Here is a 24,003-nt window from a genome sequence, read left to right as displayed (position 1 = left end):
GTGCTTTGTGACCACCTAGAGGGGTGGGATAGGGAGGGTGGGAGGGAGGGAGATGCAAGAGGGAAGAGATATGGGAACATATGTATATGTATAACTGATTCACTTTGTTGTAAAGCAGAAACTAACAAACCATTGTAAAGCAATTATACTCCAATAAAGATGTTAAAAAATATATTTTGATTTTTATCAGTTAACAGGTGAAGGGACTGTAGGCTAAAGACAACTAAGGTCACTTAACTATTAAAGAGTCATAATAAATACTACTTCAAGTGCACTTAATGTGTGCCAGCTACTGCTCTAATGTGCCTTAGGTATATTGATTCATTTAATTCTCATTTACAGCCCTATAAAGTATCATCATATGCCCATTTACAGATGAGAAAACTGAGTATAGCGAGTATATTAGTTTGCCAGGGCTGCCATTACTAATTACCACAAGCATAGTGATATAAACCAACAGAAATTTATACTTTCATGGACCTGGAGGGCAAAAGTCTGAAATCAAGGCACTGGCAGACCATGCTCCCTCCAGAGGCTCAAGAGGAGATTCTGAATCTTATCTCTTTCAGCTTCCAGTGACTGCCTTTGTTCCTTGGCTTGTGGCTGCATCACTTTACCTTGGAAAAGGCCCATTTTTAAATCTCTTTGTTTTTTGTCTTTGTCAGGTTTATTGAGATATGATTTACATACAATAAGAATCACACCTTATTAGTGTACAGGTTATTGAGTTTTGGCAAATGTATACAATGATGTAAACACCACTACCATCAAGATATAGAATATTTACATTACCCTCAAAATATCACCTCTCCCCAGAGTTCTCTGACTTTCCACACTGGCAACCAATAATCGGTTTTCTGTCCCTATAGTTTTACCTTTTTCAGAATGTCATATAAATTGAATATTACAATGCATAGCTTTTTGTATCTGGCTTCTTTCATTTAGCAATATGCATTTAAGATTCATCCTTGTCAGTGCATGTATGAGTAGTTTGTTCCTTTTTATTGCTGAGTAGTGTTCTATATAATAAATGTGCTACAGTTTGCTTATTCATTCACCAGCTGATGAGCATTTGGGTTGTTTTCAGTTTTTGGCTATTATAAATAAAATTGATAAGAATATACATGTACAGGCCTTCATGGAAATGTGTGTTTTTATTTCTCTTGGGTAAATACCTAGGAGTAGGATTGCTGGGTTGTGTGGTAATTTTATGTTTATCTTTATAAGAAACTGCCAAACTGTTTTCCAAAGCAGTCCTACCATTTTATATCTCCATCAGTGATATGAGAGGTCCAGTGGCTCTGTATCTTCACTGTCACTTAGTGTTGTCAGTTTTTTTGTGTATGAAGTGGTATCTCCTATGGTTTTAATTTACCCTCTGTAATGACTAATGATAAGTATCTTTTCATGTGCTCGTTTGCCATCTGTATATCTTCTTTTATGAAGTGTCCAAGTCTTCTGCCTAATTTTTTTGAATTGTTTGTCTTATTATTGAGTTGTAAGAGATCTTTAAATCTAGATACAAGTCTCTATGTTTTTAAGCAAATATGATTCCTCTCCATGGGAAAAAAAATTAGGATCAACAGGAGGGCGTTACCAGGAAGCATATTTCTGCTTAATATGACAAAGATGTGTCTAACAATCAGAGTTATCCAGCGATAGAATGGACTGCCCGAGAGTTGATAATTTTCCTGTGACTTCAGGTGTTCAAATGAAAGTTGGGTGACCAATTGTTAGGGATAATGCAAAGCAGATTTATTCATCATGGAGACTGCTGGACCAAATGACATCCAAAGTCTCTTTCTAATCTAAAATTTTATAATACTAAGATAAATCAAGTCAACATCATATTAATGAGGTAGAGGTCTTATTGGTTGTATAAACAAAACGAAATAGATTCTGAGGGAACCAAGCTGGGATTTTGATAAACCCTACCACTTCCCCAGCCAGTGAAAAATTGGCTCACAAATCCCTAGCCACCATATAGACAGTAAAGCGTCTCTGTTCTGCTTCAGTGTGCTCTGTGAATATCCCTGACAACATGGGGGCATTGGGCTATACTTAATCCAAATGATACATACAGAATGATGACATCTCAACTATCCATTTTAAACCAGGAAAGTAGACAAAGATAATTCCCCAAGGAATGTTGCTCTGTGTACTTCTTTATTCCCAAGATGAATGAATCAATGAAATGTTAAGTAGATATTATCAAGAAGAGGACTGGAAACAAACCGTTTTCCTCTTTTTGAACAAAACCATGGTGTGTCTGTCCCTGAAGTTTGTGTAATTTTTACCACCATATGTCAGAAAACAGATCACTAAGATTTAAGAGGAAGGATGGGAGAGGAAGAAAGCTGATGTTAATTAAGTCCTTAGAGTATGTGAGATACTTCCGTATTTAAGTCAGATAGTTCTCACAACCTGACAAGGTGGTTGTTGTGTGTGTGTGTGTGTGTGTGTGTGTGTGTGTGTGTACACACATGCATATATATATATATATATATATATATATACCCAAAGCGGACCAAAAAGAGAGGCCTCTTCAGCATGGAAAAACAAAAACTGAAAGGGGCTATAATCCAAGATTGTAAACACACGAAGGCTATATATCTTGTTAGCTTTGTGTTGTTTACCAAACTCCAATACACAGAACTAGAAAACTCTTTGAAAGTGAAAAATAGTTTAAGGCAACTAAAATGAAGCCCTGCTTTTGCACAGTGGCTGACAAACTTATAAGACTTACTACCCCCCAGAATTGGTGTAGACTGGAGACATAATCAGCTTCATAAAAGTTTATATAAATTGAAGAGTGGTAGATATCTGATGGGTAACTAAGGGAAATTAGTATACTTGGAGACAACCCTAACTTTTGAAGTTGGTATCAATAAGGAAAACCATGCTCTTTCAAAACATGATGCCATGTTTTGGCTCTAGAATTTGATCTCACCATGAGAGAGACTCCTGGGGGTAGCTGGCTAAACCTTAGAAACAACTATTGAGAAAATCTTGTATTCTCCTAGGCGGTGGCTAAATCATAGAAACAACTCTTGAGCCAATCTTATATTCTTGTGAATCCCTAGCTCCTTGATTACAAACTATGGGCCTCTAACCCCATTCTCTCTAAACATTCCTTCAAATAGCTGAGAGACAAGGTTCAGCTCTTTGTTAGAGCTTTTAAGGCAGTGAAAGTAAAGTAAAGCAGTGAAGTCAAATATTAGAGTCAAGACCTCTTTACTAGGTATCCCATTCAAAGGGAGAAGTGACTATCTATTTGAAAGTTTTCCCCTGATCATAATCTGGGGTTTTCTATATTGAGCCAAAATGGGGATTTTAGTGAGGACTCTTTCAATTGCTAAAGCTACAGCTGATATTCCTATTTGAATTATAGTATGTAATTGAAAGGTGCACCCCTCTCCCCATCACCCCCTTCTACCAACTAAAATGCTTTTCAATTGATATAAAAGATATTACAGAAAATAGTGTCTTTTTAAACTAAACATAGTTTCCAACAATAGCTTTTTAAAGAAAAAAGGTATGCTAGATAATTGCCACAGCAACAGCCTTAGCATTTATGTGTCTGAGTATATATAGTAAAGCATTATTATTTTCCTGTTTTCCCCATTTTGGTGCTGATCTTGCTGCATTCAAAGCAGTCTATCTGCTGCATTCATTTTTATTCACACAAGAATGTATACACATATATACACATGCACACACATACACACAAAATCATTCACTTCTCATTAGTCCCTGGGAGCAATACCTAGAAAGGCATCCTGCTGACCAAAGATGTTGCTAATAACAACTTTATGCTGCTTCCACCATGTGGTTTTGATTCCATAATTTTTATCAAGAAGTTTATGAGTCATTATTTCAGGAGAAAAGCTCAAGTAGTCATTCTCATTTCAGAAACTATTCCCACAATGGGATATTGACATTGCAACACAGTGACAAAATTCAGAACAACTGCATGCTGGGGTGGATTTTTCTTTGACATTTGGTCATTTCCTTACGGCTGATTTCTCCTTCTCTTGAAAACCTTTGTACATTATGGAGGGGAAAAAAAACAACAACACTTGAAAGACTTTTGGCTTTCATGTGGTAAACAGCTTCAGCAGCTTCAGATACCCCATGACTGTGATCACTACCAAATAAGCGAAGGGCTCTACTTTGCCTGTTTGCTTAAAAAAGATGTTTTCCAATTTCATTCCAATGTCAATGAGTAGTGGCAGTTCAGGGATACATTTCGCAAGCTGTTTGATTTCTCTAGTTATCTGAAATCTCACTAGAGCGTCACATTTAAAAAGAAAGACTCAGTATCCTTGCAGTTTATAGGGATGATTATTCTAGGTACAAAATTAGTAATTATAGAGAAATATGTTGCTCATTTTTAAGACAGAAAAATAATGGACTTCTATACATTTGGGACCATAGCTTAGGAAGATTATATATATATAGGGAGAAACATAAAATTGAGACTCATGGGACCTGTTCATAATACTCACTGCAGGATGAAATGTGACAGAGATATGGTAATTGCCTGCCAAGGATTTTGGAGAGGAGCTTCCTCCTTGGGATGGTAAGCTGGACAACCCAATGACCTCTAAGGCCCTATTTCTCATGGTTCGTCTGCCTCAGAATTACCTGGGGAAGTTGGTAGATTCTTGGACTCCATCACAGACTACTGATTCAGAATATTTGGTGTAGAATTTGGGAATCTGCATTTTAATAATCTCCCAAAGTGATTTTGATGCACACTAAAATTTGAGAACCACTCCTCTAGGGAAAAGAGCTCTGGACTAGGGGTGAGGAAACCTGGATTCTGGTCCCAGTGTTTCCGTAACTTTGCTGGGTAACCCTGATCAAGTCACTTACCCTCTCTAAGTCTCAGTTAACTGTCTATAAAATGAGGATATTGAACTAGATGATCTCTATGTTCTCATCCAACTCTAGATTTTTATGAAATCTATAGTATAGTCCCTATTCTACCAATCTATTGAATTACTTTGACTTAATCATTTGACCTCATGAGTCCTCATTTTCCATCCATCTATAAAGTATTCATAACTTCTATGAAACCATGGAATGCGGAAATGGGAGCCAGCTGTTTCTAGTTCTATGATTAAGCCAGGTATAGATTTGTACTATGACCTAGAACAAGTTAAAATCCTACACTTCCCATCTCAATCACTGGAACTAAAGCAAAGTAAATATCCTTAAAATACTACCAAGTGTAAGAGTTTAGTTCTCATCGTTCAAGTGATCCAAATTGCTGAACTTTATTGTCTTTGAAGTGCACAGTGAGAAGGTAAACATAAAATTATTTTCTCCTAATTTCTTTGCAGCCAAAAGTTCCATAATCCCATTCCATACTGAAGGAACAGGGGTTACTATATGTCCCATGTAACTTAGATAGTCATGGAATCTTCCCTGTATAAACCTCATAAGATCAAAGAAACAAAAACATAGCAAAGGATAACACAGAAAGAAACAATTTAAAAGTCTTGCCTAAGAAAAAAATTCTAATAACATTTCACAAGGACTAGGCTGTGGAAGAAGAATTACTGTCATTTATTGGTGAGGAGAATGTAAAGTAAATAAAACTTTTTTAATGGCAATTTGGCAGTATCTATCAAAAGACCTTTGTTTGTATCTAGTAATCCCACTTCAGGGAATTGATCCTATACATATTTTTAGTACATGTGCCAGTGACATGTATACAAAGCTTTTCATTACAACATTATTTGTATTAGCAAGAGAAGGGGAAAAACTAAGTTCCATCAGAGACAATCTGGTTAAATAAATTATGGTACCTTCATGCATTGGAATCCCATGCCACTTTTTAAAAGGAGAATGAGGAAGCTCCCTCTCTCCAAGTTATATTACGTGGAATGATCTCCAACCCATAGCAGGGGAAAAAGAAATAGGTTGCAAAACAGTGTGTACAGAATACTGCTATTTGTGTGAAAAAGCACACTGTTTTGGTGCTTTTATATGTATAAAATCTGATAGGATACAGAATAAAGTCATGACGCTGTGACATTTGTGGCTTCCAGGGAGGTGAACTGGGTGGCTGAGGGACAGGGATAGAAGGGAGACTTCACTGTGTACTGTTTTGAACCTTGTAAGTGTATTACCTTTCAAAAATACAATGAAAAAAATTTAATATAACAAAAATTCCGTATGTGTACTGTGTTTATATACTTATATAAACATAAAAATAGAGGATCTGGAATGATACATATCAAACACAAAATAGGTATTATGCCTTAGGAGGAAGAGGGGGGAGGTTAGATATATGTGTGTGGTAGACATTTACTTTTACTTTCTATTGCTTGAATTTCAAAATGAGATTTCATAATTACTCAAAACAAACACATTAAAAAGTTCTTATACCACAGGGCTGGGAGCACTGGGCCAGCTTTTTTCGATTCCATCATAAATATGTGAGAGACTCAGCCTTATTAATTTTGTCTTGAGTCACATCATTCCCTTGCGTCTTCCTGATGGATTGAAGTAATCAGACCTTACTATGCAAGGACTCACAAGGAAACAGTAAAATGACCTTCAGTCTTACAATGACCTCTTTGGAGAATACTGAAATTTCCCATATCAGAAGAGCTATCTAGGAGGCAAAGAATATAAAAACAAAAATGGTGGGGAGCCACAAATGTCTCAAAGGTACGACTCACATTTCAAAAGTGTGTAGTCTTGGGGACTTCCCTGACGGTCTAGTGGTTAAGACTTCACCTTCCAATGCAGGCAGTGTGGGTTCAATCCCTGGGCAGGTATCTAAGATCCCACATGCCTCAGGGCCAAAAAACCGTAATATAAAAACAGAAGTAATATTGTAACAAATTCAATAAAGACTTTAAGAATGGTCCACATCAAAAAAAATATTTTAAAAAAAGTGTATAGTCTTTGGGGCTACTGAAACAAAAACTTATGATTTAGAGTCAGAAGTCCTGTGTTTAAGACCTGGCTATGTTATATAGTAGCTGTGTGACTTCGGATAATCAACTACCCCTGATAGTTAATCAGCTGTCCTTATCCTGTTACCTATCTCACAAACTTGTTGAAAAAATAAAATTGGATAATATTATGAAATCACATTGTAAACTCTATAGCACTGTGCAAATACTATCATTATTATATTTCAGCACCCACAGTGGCAGAGAGAATGACAATTGGCAACAGTAGCTTCCCCCACATTGTCATAAAGGACATTTCCCCTTTACTCCCAGAATCACATGGCAACTTTTAAAATACGCGACTTCCAGAAAGTCTCTGGTTCCAAATTTGGCATTCTAAATAGTTTCTGTCACTGCATGGGAAAAAGGTAAGAATTAACCTTTCATAATAATACTAGAAAATACTTGGTAATAGGAAAACAAAATAGAGATTTGTTGAGATTTACATCTTACTGAACTCTTAGAAATGGCTGAAAATATAACATAAACACTGATTTTTTTCTTAAATTTCAGTTATCTACCTCATATTCTACCATGCCATCTTTGTGTTCTTTACCTGGACCTACTGGAAGTCTATTTTTACACTCCCACAACAGCCAAACCAGAAGGTAAGAATACTGGTTACTTCATAAAGGCTAAAAACAGAGGAAAGTAGAAATGCCAATAAGGCAAGAAGAGGGCAAAAAGAGGAGCAAATAACCTTCCATTACAAAAGAGAGATTCAGGGTGATCTTTAAAATTTTAAAGATCAGAAATGATAATGGGTAAACATTATCATCTATCTTTATGCTGTGTACAAATATAAATGGATTAAACTATCCAATTAAAAGGCAGACGTTGGCATAATGGATAAACATTATCATCTATCTTTATGCTGTCTACAAATGACTCACTTTAGAGCCAAAGACATAAATAGGTTGAAAGTGAAAGGATGGAAAAAGTTATTCCAAGCAAATAGTAAGGACTTGTAGTGATAAATGTAAATTAAGAATAAGATAGTCTATTGAAGGAGTTTGTGAAATCACCAGCCATGGATATCTTTAAGACTAGGAAACCACTACCTGTACTGGTGATAGATTGAGAGAAACAAGAAACCACTTGGATTCTGAGGACTCATCTATTTCAATTCTATGAAACTATAATAACTTAGGACTCAGTGAGACTCTAGGAGACAACTAGAAAAAATTACAATAGTTAAATTGATCATTTTCAAATTGTGTTCCCTTGAATGAAAGTGTTTCATGCAATATTTGGAAGGGTACATACAAAAATTCTAATCATATCAGTCATTTATAATAATGTGACTACTGTGAAACAGATTAGTTTCCAAAGTAGGAAAAAAAAACAATGGAAGAAGTTTCAACAGCCTCCAAACATTAGGGAAAGTACTGGTTTTAATTTTCCCATTTATGGGATCAAAATTGTACACATACAAAATAAAATTAAACACAGAGAAAGACAAATATCATGTGATATCTCTCATGTGTGGACTCTAATTTAAAAAATGATGCAAATGAACTTATTTACAAAACAGAGACAGACTCACAGATATTGGAAACAAACTTATGGTTACTGAAGGGAAAACATGGTGGGGAGGGATAAATCCGGAGCTTGGGATGAACATACACACACTACTACATATAAGATAACCAACAAGGACCTACTGTATAGCACAGGGAACTCTACTCAATATTCTGTGATAACCTATATGAGAAAAGAAAGAATGAATATATGTATATGTATAACTGAATCACTTTGCTGTACAACTGAAACTAACACAACATTGTAAATCAATTATACTCAAATAAAATTTTTAAAAAACACAAAGGAAGGTAGTAATGCAAGGATTGAGGAACATGAGATATAGGATATATAGAAAATGGCAGAAGTTCTTCCTTATGAGTAATTATTTGAAATATAAATGGATTAAACTATCCAATTAAAAGGCAGACGTTGGCATAATGGATAAACATTATCATCTATCTTTATGCTGTCTACAGATGATTCACTTTAGAGCCAAAGACATAAATAGGTTGAAAGTGAAAGGATGGAAAAAGTTATTCCAAGCAAATGGTAATCAAAATAGAGCAAGGGTACATATACTAATATCACATGAAGAGGCTTTAAGCCAAAAACTGTTATAAGACACAAAGAAGAAAAAGACCTACTGAATGATGTCAGAAAGATGGCAGAGTAGGAGATACCAGCCTCTATCCCCGCCCCCCTACAAAAAACAACAGACAGCTATACAGAAATGAAAATATCCCTGGGGGGGCTCAAGTGTCTAATTAAGAGCCTGCAGCAACACAGTGGGGAAACAATGGAGAATAACCACACAGAAAGGATTGCTGGGGAAATCAGCATGGCAGAGACATCTGAAGAGGGCTAAGAACAAAGAAACAGGGCAGAGACTATCAGTATCAGCCCTGCGGCAGATGCCCATGCAGTCCTCACTGGCCTTCTCTGTGGGGGATCCTGGCAACTTTTGCTTCTGAGGATCTCAACAGCTCCCATGACAGCCATGAATTTCGGCAGCTTTAACAGCAGAGGACCCCATAGTGTTTGTTGGTGTGGACCCCAGCAGCCTGCTCTGTAGAGGATACTGTTAGCTTTTGCCACTGAAGTAACCAACAGCCAACATTGCCACAGACTCCCCAGGGAGTGAGACACTGCTGAGACTTCTCTACAAGAAGAAGCTGCTGTTGTGCTGCCTCAGTACCAGGGCTGCCACCCCCCACAACACTGTGCTTGCCCTAGACACCAGACCTATGGCCACTCCATGTGTACCTACCACCTGATCCCAGCACCTGCCACCAGACTCCATGCATGCCCATGCTCCAGAAACTGGCTCCATGGCCACTCCACATACACCAATAACTCAGACACCAGAGCCACTGACACTGCAGGGTATCCCATGCCCCAGACACTGGAGACACTATCACTCCATGAGCACATGCTCTGGACCCTGTATCCACGGCCAATCTGCAAGTGCCCGCACCACAGAAACCAGAGCACTGCTGCAATGGGTGTACCTGCCCTCTAGAACCCAGGTCCATTAGCTGCTTCACAAGTGCTCAAACATGGGACACCCAAGCCACTACTGTAGCAGGCTTATCCATGCACCACGCATGCCTGCTATCCAGACCATAGCTCCATATCTGCTCTGCAAGTGCATGCACCTTGCACACCATTACCAACACTGCAGTGGGATTGCCTGTGCCCCAGTCACTAACACCACCACCTCCCTAGACCCCTGAGCCACTCCAGTGGCTTCACACATGCCTCCATTCCAGACTGTCTCCATGGCTTCTCCATAGGCACCCATGCATCAAACATCATAGACACAACCACAGTAAGTGTGTCCACAAACTGGACCCAGGGCCTCGAAGGATCCCCTCAGCCATGACTTCCACCATGCTATAAAAAGGTATCAGGAGGACCCCAGAAGCCTTTACCACTGAAGACCTCAACAGCCCACACTTCTTCTGCAGACACCCACAGCCTTGACCACCAACGTCTCCTTCAGTCTTTGCTGATGCTGATGACAGCTGACAGAGCTGCACAGAGACTTCACCACTGCACCTTCCCTGGAGTCAGAACTGCTTCATCCCACCCAGCTGGCAGCCTTTTACCCACCAATAGATGAAGGGCTTTCCCCACTGAAACCAGTCCATAAATTCTGGAAGAAGTGATTGCTACATCAAATGTGAACACATCCATGCAATGATACAAGAAATGCAAACACTCAAGGGAAAATAACACCACCAAAGGAGCACAATATTCCAGTAAGCAACTGCAAAGAAATGGAGATCTATTAAAAAAAATCAAAATAATTATTTTAAGGAACTTGGCAATTTACAAGAGAACACAGATAGACAACTCAATGAAAAAAGGAACAAAACAAGAAGTTAAACAAATAGAGATAAACCATTAAAAAAAGAACAAAAACAATTCTGGAGCTGAAAAATACAATGAATGAAAGGAAGAATAATATAGAGAGCATCGACAACAGAGTTGGTGAAGTGGGAGAGAGAGCCTGAAAACTCAAGGATAGGTGATATGAAATTATCCAGTTAGAGGAGCAAAAAGAAAAAAGAATGAAAGTGTGAAGACAGTTCATGGGACTTATGAGACACCATCAAGCATAAGAATATATGCATTATGGGGATAAAAGGAGAAGAGGGAAAGGGGCAGAAAGCTTATTTAAATAAATAATGGCTGAAAATTTCCCAAATTTGGGGAGAGATATGGATATCCAGGCACATGAAGCTCAAAAGTCCCCAGTTTCAACCAAAAGAGCACTTTACCAGGACATACTATAATCAAACTTTCAAAAGACAAGGAGTTTTGAAAGCAGAAAGAGAGAAAGAGTGGTCAGTCACAAGGGAAACTGCATAAGGCCATCAGTGGATTTCTCAGAAGAAACCTTGCAGGCCAGGACAGAGTGGAATGATATATTAAAAATGCTTGTAGAAAAAACTACAAGCATTTTTACAAAGGTTGTCTTACCCAGCAAAGCCATCTTTCAGAAATGAAGGAGAGTTAGTTTTCCACCAAACAAAACCTGAACGAGTTCATCCCTAGGAGAACTACCTTGCAAGAAATGTTGAAGATGAAATGAAAAGATGACAATTAGTAATGTGAAAACCTATGAAAGTAAAACAAAAATGCACTGGTAATGGTTAATATATAGAACAATTCAAAATACTGTAATACTGTAATGGTGGTGTGTAAATCACTTTAAACTCTGGTATAAAGATTAAAAAACAAAGTATTAAAAATAACTATGGGGCTTCCCTGGTGGCGCAGTGGTTGAGAGTCCGCCTGCCAATGCAGGGGACACGGGTTCGTGCCCCGGTCCGGGAGGATCCCACATGCCGCAGAGCGGCTGGGCTCGTGAGCCATGGTCACTGAGCCTGCCTGTCCGGAGCCTGTGCTCCACAACGGGAGAGGCCACAACAGTGAGAGGCCCGCGTACTGCTAAAAAAAAAACAAAAACAAAAAAACTATGAGTAAAATATTTTAATGGATACACTATAAAGTAATGTAAATTGTGAAATCAAATGCATAAAATGTTGGGGAGGAAGTAATACGATAGTGTTTATGTATGCAGTGGAAGTTAACTTCTTACCAGCTTCAAATGGAATGTTATAAATATAAGATGTTTTATGTAAGCTCCATGGTAAACCCCAAAAAACCTCTAGCAGATACACAAAAGATAAAGAAAAGGAAATAAAAGTACACTACTACAGAAAATCAAACCACAAGGAAAAACACTTAGGAGGAACAAAGAAACTACAAAACAGCTAGAAAACAATTAACAAACTGGTATAGTGCATCCTTACCTATCAATTATTACTTCTAATGTTAATTGGTTAAATTCTCCAATCAAAAGACATAGAGTAGCTGAATGGATAAAAAAAAGCAAGACACAGTTACATGCCTATAAGAGACTCACTTAAGATTTAAGAATACATGTAAGCTTAAAGTGAAGGGATGGAAAAAGATACTCCAAGCAAATGGAAACCAAAAGAGATCAAGGATAGCTACAATATATCAGACAAACAGACTTTAAGTCAAAAACCGTAAGTGGAGACAAAGTAGACCATTATATAATGCTAAAAAGGTAAATTCATCAAGAGGATATGACAGTTGTAAATATATATGCACCTAACATTAAAGCGTCTAAATATACGAAGCACATATTAACAACACTGAAGGGAGGAATAGAGAGAATAAAATAATAATAGAGGAGAGGAGCTTCAAGATGGTGGAAGAGTAAGACGTGGAGATCACCTTCCTCCCCACAAATACATCAGAAATATATCTACATGTAGAACAACCCCTACAGAACACCTACTGAACGCTGGCAGAAGACCTCAGACCTCCCAAAAGGCAAGAAACTCACCACGTACCTGGGTAGGGCAAAAGAAAAAAGAAAAAAAGAAAGAAGAATAGGGACGGGACCTGAACCAGTAGGAGGGACCTGTGAAGGAGGAAATGGTTCCAAACACTAGGAAACCCCTTCGTGGGTGGAGACTGCGGGTGGTGGAGGGGGAAGGTTCGGAGCCACGGAGGAGAGCGTAGCAGCTGGGGTGCGGAGGGCAAAGCAGAGAGATTCCCGCATAGAGGATCGGTGCCGACCAGCACTCACCATCCCTAGAGGCTTGTTGGCTCACCTGCTGGGACAGGTGGGGTCTGGAAGCTGAGGCTCGGGCATCGCTCGGATTGCAGGGACAGGACTGGGGTTGGCTACGTGAACACAGCCTGAAGGGGGCTACTGCGCCACAGCTAGCCAGGAGGGAGTCTGGGAAAACGTCTGGACCTGCCTAAGAGGCAACAGACATTTTCTTGCCTCTTTGTTTTGTGGTGCGTGAGGAGAGGGGATTAAGAGTGCCACTTAAAGGAGCTCCAGAGACGGGCGTGAGCCACGGCTATCAGTGCGGACCCCAGAGATGGGCAGGAGACGCTAAGGCTACTGCTGTAGCCACCAAGAAGCCTGTGTGCAAGCACACGTCACTATCCACACTTCCCCTCCCGGGAGCCTGTGCAGCCTGCCACTGCCAGGGTCCCGTGATCCAGGGACAACTTCCCAGGGAAAAAACACGGCATGCTTCAGGCTGGTACAACGTCACACTGGCCTCTGCTGCCACAGGCTCACCCTGCATACCATACCCTCCCTCCCCCTGGCCTGAGTGAGCCACAGCCCCCAAATCAGCTGCTACTTTAACGCCATCCTGTCTGAGCGAAGAACAGACGACCTCAGGTGACCAACATGCAGAGGCGGGGCCAAATCCAAAGCTGAACCCCGGGAGCTGTGCAAACAAAGAAGAGAAAGGGAAATTTCTCCCAGCAGCCTCAGGAGCAGCGGATTAAATCTCCACAATCAACTTGATGTACCCTGCATCTGTGGAATACCTGAATAGACAATGAATAATCCCAAATTGAGGAGGTGGACTTTGGGAGCAACGATATATATATATTTTCCCCTTTCTTTTTGTGAGTGTGTATGTGTATGCTTCTGTGTGTGATTTTGTCTGTATAGCTTTGCTTTTACCATTTGTCCTAGGGTTCTCTCTGTCCATTTTCTTTTTTCTTTTCCTTTTTTTTAGTATACTTTTTAGTGCTTGTTATCATTGGTGGATTTGTTTTTAGGTTTGGTTGCTCTCTTCTTTCTTTCTTTTTTTATTACTTGTAAAATTTTTTTTAATTTTAATAACTTTATTTCATTTCATTTTATATTTTTCTCTTTCTTTTTTTCTCCCTTTTATTCTGAGCCGTGTGGAAGACACACTCTTGGGGCTCTGGCCAGGAGTCAGGACTGTGCCTCTGAGGTGGTACAGCCAAGTTCAGGACATGTGTCCACCAGAGGCCTCCCAGCTCCATGTAATATCAAATGGTGAAAATCTCCCAGAGATCTCCAAATCAATGCCAAGACCCAGCTGCACTCAATGACCAGCAAGCTACAGTTCTGGACACCCTATGCCACAACTCGAAAGACATGAACACAACCCCACCCATCAGCTGAGAGGCTTCCTAAAATCGTAATAAGATCAGAGACACCCCAAAACACACCACCAGACGTGGACCTGCCCAAAGGAAAGTCAAAATCCAGCCTCATACACCAGAACACAAGACCTAGTCCCCTCCACCAGGAAGCCTACACAACCCACTGAAACAACCTTAGCCACTGGGGGCAGACACCAAAAACAATGGGAACTATGAACCTGCAGCCTGCAAAAAGGAGACCCCAAATACAGTAAGTTAAGCAAAATGAGAAGACAGAGAAACACACAGCAGATGAAGGAGCAAGGTAAAATCCCACAAAACCTAAGAAATGAAGAGGAAATAGGCAGTCTACCTGAAAATTCAGAATAATGATAGTAAAGATGATCCAAAATCTTGGAAATAGAATGGAGAAAATACACGAAACGTTTAACAAGGACCTAGAAGAACTAAAGAGCAAACAACAATGACGAACCACACAATAAAACAAATAAAAAATTCGCTAGAAGGAATCAATAGCAGAATAACTGAGGTAGAAGAAGGGATAAGTGATCTGGAAGATAAAATAGTGGAAATAACTACTGCAGAGCAGAATAAAGAAAAAAGAATGAAAAGAATTGAGGACAGTCTCAGAGACCTCTGGGACAACATTAAACACAACTACATTCGAATTATAGGGGTCACAGAAGGAGAAGAGAAAAATAAAGTGCCTGAGAAAATAATAGAAAAAATTATAGATGAAAACTTCCCCAACATGGCAAAGTAAATAATCAAGTCCAGGAAGCACAGAGAGTCCCATACAGGATAAATCCAAGGATAAACACGCTAAGACACATACTAATCAAACTATCAAAAATTAAATACAAAAAAATTTATTAAAAGCAGCAAGGGAAAAACAACAAATAACACACAAGGGAATCCCCATAAGGTTAACAGCTGATTTTTCAGCAGAAACTGTGCGAGCCAGAAGGGAGTGGCAGGACATATTTAAAGTGATGAAAGGGAAAAACCTACAACCAAGATGACTCTACCCAGCAAGGATCTCATTCAGATTTGATGGAGAAATTAAAATCTTTACATACAAGTGAAAGCTAAGAGAATTCAGCACCACCAAACATACAAAAACAAGACCTGTATATATGCTATCCACAAGAGACCCACTTAAGACCTAGGGACACATATGGACTGAAAGTGAGGGTATGGAAAAAGATATTCCATGCAAATGGAAATCAAACGAAAGCTGGAGTAGCATTTCTCATATCAGACAAAGTAGACTTTAAAACAGACTATTATAAGAGACAAAGAAGGATAATGATGATCAAGGGATCAATCCAAGAAGCAGATATAACAATTGTAAATATTTATGCACCCAACATAGGAGCACCTCAATACATAACATGAATACTAACAGCCATAAAAGGGGAAATCGACAGTAACACAATCATAGTAGGGGACTTTAACACCCCACTGTCACCAACGGACAGATAATCAAAAATGAAAGTAAATAAGGGAACATAAGCTTTAAATGATACATTAAACAAGATGGACTTAATTGATATTTATAGGACATTCCAAGCAGCGGATTAAATCTCCACAATCAACTTGATGTACCCTGCATCTGTGGAATACCTGAATAGACAATGAATAATCCCAAATTGAGGAGGTGGACTTTGGGAGCAACGATATATATATATTTTCCCCTTTCTTTTTGTGAGTGTGTATGTGTATGCTTCTGTGTGTGATTTTGTCTGTATAGCTTTGCTTTTACCATTTGTCCTAGGGTTCTCTCTGTCCATTTTCTTTTTTCTTTTCCTTTTTTTTAGTATACTTTTTAGTGCTTGTTATCATTGGTGGATTTGTTTTTAGGTTTGGTTGCTCTCTTCTTTCTTTCTTTTTTTATTACTTGTAAAATTTTTTTTAATTTTAATAACTTTATTTCATTTCATTTTATATTTTTCTCTTTCTTTTTTTCTCCCTTTTATTCTGAGCCGTGTGGAAGACACACTCTTGGGGCTCTGGCCAGGAGTCAGGACTGTGCCTCTGAGGTGGTACAGCCAAGTTCAGGACATGTGTCCACCAGAGGCCTCCCAGCTCCATGTAATATCAAATGGTGAAAATCTCCCAGAGATCTCCAAATCAATGCCAAGACCCAGCTGCACTCAATGACCAGCAAGCTACAGTTCTGGACACCCTATGCCACAACTCGAAAGACATGAACACAACCCCACCCATCAGCTGAGAGGCTTCCTAAAATCGTAATAAGATCAGAGACACCCCAAAACACACCACCAGACGTGGACCTGCCCAAAGGAAAGTCAAAATCCAGCCTCATACACCAGAACACAAGACCTAGTCCCCTCCACCAGGAAGCCTACACAACCCACTGAAACAACCTTAGCCACTGGGGGCAGACACCAAAAACAATGGGAACTATGAACCTGCAGCCTGCAAAAAGGAGACCCCAAATACAGTAAGTTAAGCAAAATGAGAAGACAGAGAAACACACAGCAGATGAAGGAGCAAGGTAAAATCCCACAAAACCTAAGAAATGAAGAGGAAATAGGCAGTCTACCTGAAAATTCAGAATAATGATAGTAAAGATGATCCAAAATCTTGGAAATAGAATGGAGAAAATACACGAAACGTTTAACAAGGACCTAGAAGAACTAAAGAGCAAACAACAATGACGAACCACACAATAAAACAAATAAAAAATTCGCTAGAAGGAATCAATAGCAGAATAACTGAGGTAGAAGAAGGGATAAGTGATCTGGAAGATAAAATAGTGGAAATAACTACTGCAGAGCAGAATAAAGAAAAAAGAATGAAAAGAATTGAGGACAGTCTCAGAGACCTCTGGGACAACATTAAACACAACTACATTCGAATTATAGGGGTCACAGAAGGAGAAGAGAAAAATAAAGTGCCTGAGAAAATAATAGAAAAAATTATAGATGAAAACTTCCCCAACATGGCAAAGTAAATAATCAAGTCCAGGAAGCACAGAGAGTCCCATACAGGATAAATCCAAGGATAAACACGCTAAGACACATACTAATCAAACTATCAAAAATTAAATACAAAAAAATTTATTAAAAGCAGCAAGGGAAAAACAACAAATAACACACAAGGGAATCCCCATAAGGTTAACAGCTGATTTTTCAGCAGAAACTGTGCGAGCCAGAAGGGAGTGGCAGGACATATTTAAAGTGATGAAAGGGAAAAACCTACAACCAAGATGACTCTACCCAGCAAGGATCTCATTCAGATTTGATGGAGAAATTAAAATCTTTACATACAAGTGAAAGCTAAGAGAATTCAGCACCACCAAACCACATTTACAACAAATGCTAAAGCAATTTCTCTAGGTGGGAAAAACAAGAGAAGAAAAACACCTACAAGTCACCAACGGACAGATAATCAAAAATGAAAGTAAATAAGGGAACATAAGCTTTAAATGATACATTAAACAAGATGGACTTAATTGATATTTATAGGACATTCCATCCAAAAACAACAGGATACACTTTCTTCTCAAGTGCTCATGGAACATTCTCCAGGATAGATCATATCTTGGGTCACACGTCAAGCCTTGGTATATTTAAGAAAACTGAAACCTTATCAAGTATGTTTTCTGACCACAACGTTTTGAGACTAGGTATCAATTACAGGAAAAAGTCTGTAAAAAATACAGACACATGGAGGCTAAACAATACACTACTTAATAACCAAGAGATCACTGAAGAAACCAAAGAGGAAATAAAAAAAATACCTAGAAACAAATGACAATGGAAACACGACAACCCAAAACCTATGGGATGCAGCAAAAGCTGTTCTAAGAAGGAAGTTTATAGCAATAAAATACTACCTTAAGAAACAAGAAACATCTCAAATAAACAACCTAACCTTACACCTAAAGCAATTAGAGAAAGAAGAAAAAAAGAAACCCCTGAAAGTTAGCAGAAGGAAAGAAATCCTAAAGGTCAGATGAGAAATAAATGAAAAAATATGAAGGAAACGATAGCAAAGGTCAATAAAACTAAAAGCTGGTTATTTGAGTAGATTAAAAAAATTGATAAACCATTAGCCAGACTCATCAAGAAAAAAAGGGGAAAGGCTCAAATCAATAGAATTAGAATTGAAAAAGGAGAAGTAACAACTGACACTGCAGAAATACAAAGGATCATGAGAGATTACTACAAGCAACTCTATGCCTATAAATTGGACAACCTGGAAGAAATGGACATATTCTTAGAAATGCACAGCTCTCTGAGGCTGAACCAGGAAGAAATAGAAAATATGAAACAGACCAATCACAAGCACTGAAATTGAAGCTGTGATTAAAAATTTCCAACAAACAAAAGCCCAGGACCAGATAGCTTCACAGGCGAATTCTATCAAATATTTAGAGAAGAGCTAACACCACTCCTTCTTAAACTCTTCCAAAATATAGCAGAGGGAGGAACACTCCCAAACTCATTCTATGAGGCCACCATCACCCTGATACCAAAACCAGACAAAGATGTCACAAAGAAAGAAAACTACAGGCCAGTATCACTGATAAACCTGGATGCAAAAATCCTCAACAAAATACTAACAGAATCCAACAACATATTAAAAGGATCATACTCCATGATCAAGTGTGGTTTATCCCAGTAATGCAATGATTCTTCAACATACGCAAATCAATCAATGTGATACACCATATTAACAAACTGGAGGAGAAAAAAACCGTATGATCATCTCAATAGATGCAGAGAAAACTTTCGACAAAATTCAACACCCATTTATAGTAAAAACCCTCCAGAAAGTAGGCATAGAGGGAACTTACCTCAGCATAATAAAGACCAGATATGACAAACCCACAGGCAACATCATTCTCATTGGTGAAAGACTGAAACCATTTCCACTAAGATCAGGAACAAGACAAGGTTGCCCACTCTCACCACTATTATTCAACACAGTTTTGGAAGTTTTAGCCACAGCAATCAGAGGGAGAGATATACCATGTTCTTTGTTTGGAAGAATCAACATTGTGAAAATGACTCTACTACCCAAAGCAATCTACAGATTCAATGCAATCCCTATCAAACTACCACTGGCATGTTTCACAGAACTAGAACAAACAGTTTCACAATTTGTATGGAAACACAAAAGACCCCGAACAGCCAAAGCAATACTGAGAAGGAAAAACGGAACTGGAGAAATCAGGCTCCATGACTTCAGACTATACTACAAAGCTACAATAATCAAGAGGGTATGGTACTGGCACAAAAACAGAAATATAGATCAATGGAACCGGATAGAAAGCCCAGAGATAAACTCACACACATATGGTCACCTTATCTTTGATAAAGGAGGCAGGAATATACAATGTAGAAAAGACAGCCTCTTCAATAAGTGGTGCTGGGAAAACTGGAAATCTACTTGTAAAAGAATGAAATTAGAACACTCCCTAACATCATACACAATAATAAACTCAAAATGTATTAAAGTCCTAAATGTAAGGCCAGACACTATCAAACTCTTACAGGAAAACATAGGCAGAACAATCTATGACATAAATCACAGCAAGATCCTCTTTGACCCACCTCCTAGAGAAATGGAAATATAAACAAAAAAAAACAAGTGGGGGCTTCCCTGGTGGCGCAGTGGTTGAGAGTCCGCCTGCCGATGCAGGGGACATGGGTTCATTCCCTGGTCCGGGAAGATCCCACATGCCGTGGAGTGGCTAAGCCCATGAGCTATGGCCGCTGAGCCTGTGTGTCCGGAGCCTGTGCTCCACAATGGGAGAGGCCACAACAGTGAGAGGCCCGTGTAACGCAAAAAAAATAAAATAAAATATACAAGTGGGACCTAATGAAACTTAAAAACTTTTGCACAGCAAAGCAAACCATGAACTAGATGAAAAGACAACCCTCAGAATGGGAGAAAATATTTGCAAATGAAGCAACTGACAGAGGATTAATCTCCAAAATTTACAAGCACCTCATGCAGCTCAATATGAAAAAAACAACCCAATCCAAAAATTGGCAGAAGACCTAAATAGACATTTCTCCAAAGAAGATATGCCAATTTCCAACAAACACATGAAAGCATTCTCAACATCATTAATCATTAGAGAAATGCAAATCAAAACTGCAATGAGGTATCACCTCTCACCAGTTAGAATGGGCATCATCAGAAAATCTACAAACAACAAATGCTGCAGAGGGTGTGGAGAAAAGGGAACCCTCATGCACTGTTGGTGGCAATGTAAATTGATACAGCCACTATGGAGAACCGTATGGAGTTTCCTTAAAAAACTAAAAATAGAACTACAATACCACCCAGCAATCCCACTACTGGGCATATACCCTGAGAAAACCATAATTCAAAAAGAGTCATGTACCACAATGTTCACTGCAGCTCTATTTACAATAGGCAGGACATGGAAGCAACCTAAGTTTCCATTGATAGATGAATGGATAAAGAAGATGTAGGACATATATACAATGGAATGTTACTCAGCCATAAAAAGAAACGAAATTGAGTTATTTGTAGTGAGGTGGATTGACCTAGAGTGTATCATACAGAGTGAAGTAAGTCAGAATGAGAAAAACAAATACCATATGCTAACACATATATATAGAATGTAAAAAAAAAATGGTCATGAAGAACCTAGGGGTAAGACGGGAATAAAGACTCAGACCTACTAGAGAATGGACTTGAGGACACAGGGAGGGGGAAGGGTAAGCTGTGACAAAGTGAGAGAGTGGCAGGGACATATATACACTACCAAATGTAAAATAGCTGCTGGGAAGCAGCCGCATAGCACAGGGAGATCGGCTCAGTGCTTTGTGACCACCTAGAGGGGTGAGGTTGGGTGGTTGGTAGGGAGGGAGATGTAAGAGGGAAAAGATGTGGTGATATATGTATATGTATAGCTGATTCACTCTGTTATAAAGCAGAAACTAACACGCCATTCTAAAGCAATTAAACTCCAATAAAGATGTTTAAAAAAATAAAAAATAAATTAATTAAATTAAATAATAATAGAGGACTTTAATATCCCAATTTTATGAATGGATAGATCATGTAGACTGAAAAGTAATAACGAAAAATCATATGAATAATTCAATATACCAAATGTACCCAACAGATATACACAGAACATTCTGCACAACAGCAGTAGAATACATATTCTTTTCAAGCACATACGGAAGTTTCTCAGGGATAGAGCATATGTTAGGCCAAAAAACAAGTCTTAAAATTTAAGGAAATTGAATTATATTGATGATATTTTCTAATATAATTGTGTGAAACTAGAAATCAATAACACAGGGAAACTGGAAAACTCAAACATGTGGAAATTAACACCCTCCTGGACAACCTATGGGTCAAGAAGAAATCAAGAGAGAAATCAAAGAAATCAAGAGAGAAATCAAAAAATATGTTGACAAAAATGAAAAAGGAGTTACAATATACCAAAACTTATGTGATGCAGCAAAAGCAGTTCTAAGAGGGAAGTTTATAACAATTAATGCCTACATTGAGAAAAAAGATAAATCTCAACTACACAACCTAAGTTTTCATCTCAAAGAACTAGAAAAAGAAGAAACTAAGCCCGAAATTAATAGGAGGAAGGAAATAACAAATATCAGAGCAGAAATAAATGAAATAAAAACTAGAAAAACAATAGAAAAGATCAGAGAAACAAGGATCTGGTTTTTTGCAAAGATAAAAAAAATTGACAGACCTTTAGCTACACTTACTAGAAGCAGAAAAGAGAGAAGACGCAACTAAATAAGCTTTAAAAAGATGTTATGAGTGATGCCACAGAAATACAAAGGATCATAAGAACAATTAGTAAATGAACAATTAATAAACAATATGAACAATTAATAAATTGGATAACCTAGAAGTGAATATTCCTAGAAATATACAACCTTCCAAGACTGAAACATGAAGAAATAAAAAATCTGAACAAATCAATAACAAGTAAGGATTTTGAATCAGTATTAAAAAAAAAATTCTCCAAACAAATAAAAGTCCAGGGCCAGATGGATTCACTTGTGAATTCTGTCAAACATGTAAAGAAGGATTTATACCAAACTGCCTCCAGCCGCGGCGGGTCCTCAAAGTGCAGCAACAATCGACGAGAGGGGGTAGGGAACTGAGAGCACCAAGGTATGGGATCAGAAGGGCACAAACAACTGATGGTTGCAAGGCAAGTTTAATAACAAAGCACACTCTTGCACTGTTGGTGGGAATGTAAATTGCTACAGCCACTGTGGAGAACAATACGGAAGTTCCTTAAAAAATTAAAAATAGAACTACCATATGACCCAGCAATCCCACTACTGGACACATCCCCAGAGAAAACCATAATTCAAAAATAGTCATGTACCACCACAATGTTTATTGCAGCACTATTTACAGTAGCCAGGACATGGAAGCAACCTAAGTGTTCATTGACAGATGAATGGATAAAGAAGATGAGGTGCATATATACAATGGAATATTACTCAGCCATAAAAAGAAATGAAATTGAGTTATTTGTAGTGAGGTGGATGCACCAAGAGTCTGTAATACAGAGTGAAATAAGGCAGAAAAATAAAAACAAATATTGTATGCTAACACATATATATAGAATGTAAAAAAAAAATGGTCATGAAGAACCTAGGGGTAAGACGGGAATAAAGACTCAGACCTACTAGAGAATGGACTTGAGGACACAGGGAGGGGGAAGGGTAAGCTGTGACAAAGTGAGAGAGTGGCAGGGACATATATACACTACCAAATGTAAAATAGCTGCTGGGAAGCAGCCGCATAGCACAGGGAGATCGGCTCAGTGCTTTGTGACCACCTAGAGGGGTGAGGTTGGGTGGTTGGTAGGGAGGGAGATGTAAGAGGGAAAAGATGTGGTGATATATGTATATGTATAGCTGATTCACTCTGTTATAAAGCAGAAACTAACACGCCATTCTAAAGCAATTAAACTCCAATAAAGATGTTTAAAAAAATAAAAAATAAATTAATTAAATTAAATAATAATAGAGGACTTTAATATCCCAATTTTATGAATGGATAGATCATGTAGACTGAAAAGTAATAACGAAAAATCATATGAATAATTCAATATACCAAATGTACCCAACAGATATACACAGAACATTCTGCACAACAGCAGTAGAATACATATTCTTTTCAAGCACATACGGAAGTTTCTCAGGGATAGAGCATATGTTAGGCCAAAAAACAAGTCTTAAAATTTAAGGAAATTGAATTATATTGATGATATTTTCTAATATAATTGTGTGAAACTAGAAATCAATAACACAGGGAAACTGGAAAACTCAAACATGTGGAAATTAACACCCTCCTGGACAACCTATGGGTCAAGAAGAAATCAAGAGAGAAATCAAAGAAATCAAGAGAGAAATCAAAAAATATGTTGACAAAAATGAAAAAGGAGTTACAATATACCAAAACTTATGTGATGCAGCAAAAGCAGTTCTAAGAGGGAAGTTTATAACAATTA

General features: G+C 38.3%; 1 protein-coding gene across 1 annotated transcript in view; it reads left to right on the top strand.

Moving 5' to 3' along the window:
- Window positions 1-24,003, top strand: part of ZDHHC15 (zinc finger DHHC-type palmitoyltransferase 15) — a 133,022-nt gene that overhangs the window by 20,225 nt on the left and 88,794 nt on the right. The window contains exon 3 of the mRNA XM_028482934.1: window positions 7,488-7,582. Coding sequence (XP_028338735.1) covers window positions 7,488-7,582 — 95 coding nt within the window. The remainder of the gene's footprint in view (window positions 1-7,487; window positions 7,583-24,003) is intronic.

This window comes from Physeter macrocephalus, chromosome 21 (genome assembly GCF_002837175.3).
Source record: "Physeter macrocephalus isolate SW-GA chromosome 21, ASM283717v5, whole genome shotgun sequence".
NCBI classification, from domain to species: domain Eukaryota; kingdom Metazoa; phylum Chordata; class Mammalia; order Artiodactyla; family Physeteridae; genus Physeter; species Physeter macrocephalus.
Note: the sequence above shows the minus strand (reverse complement) of the source record. Positions and strands in the feature narration are given on the sequence as shown.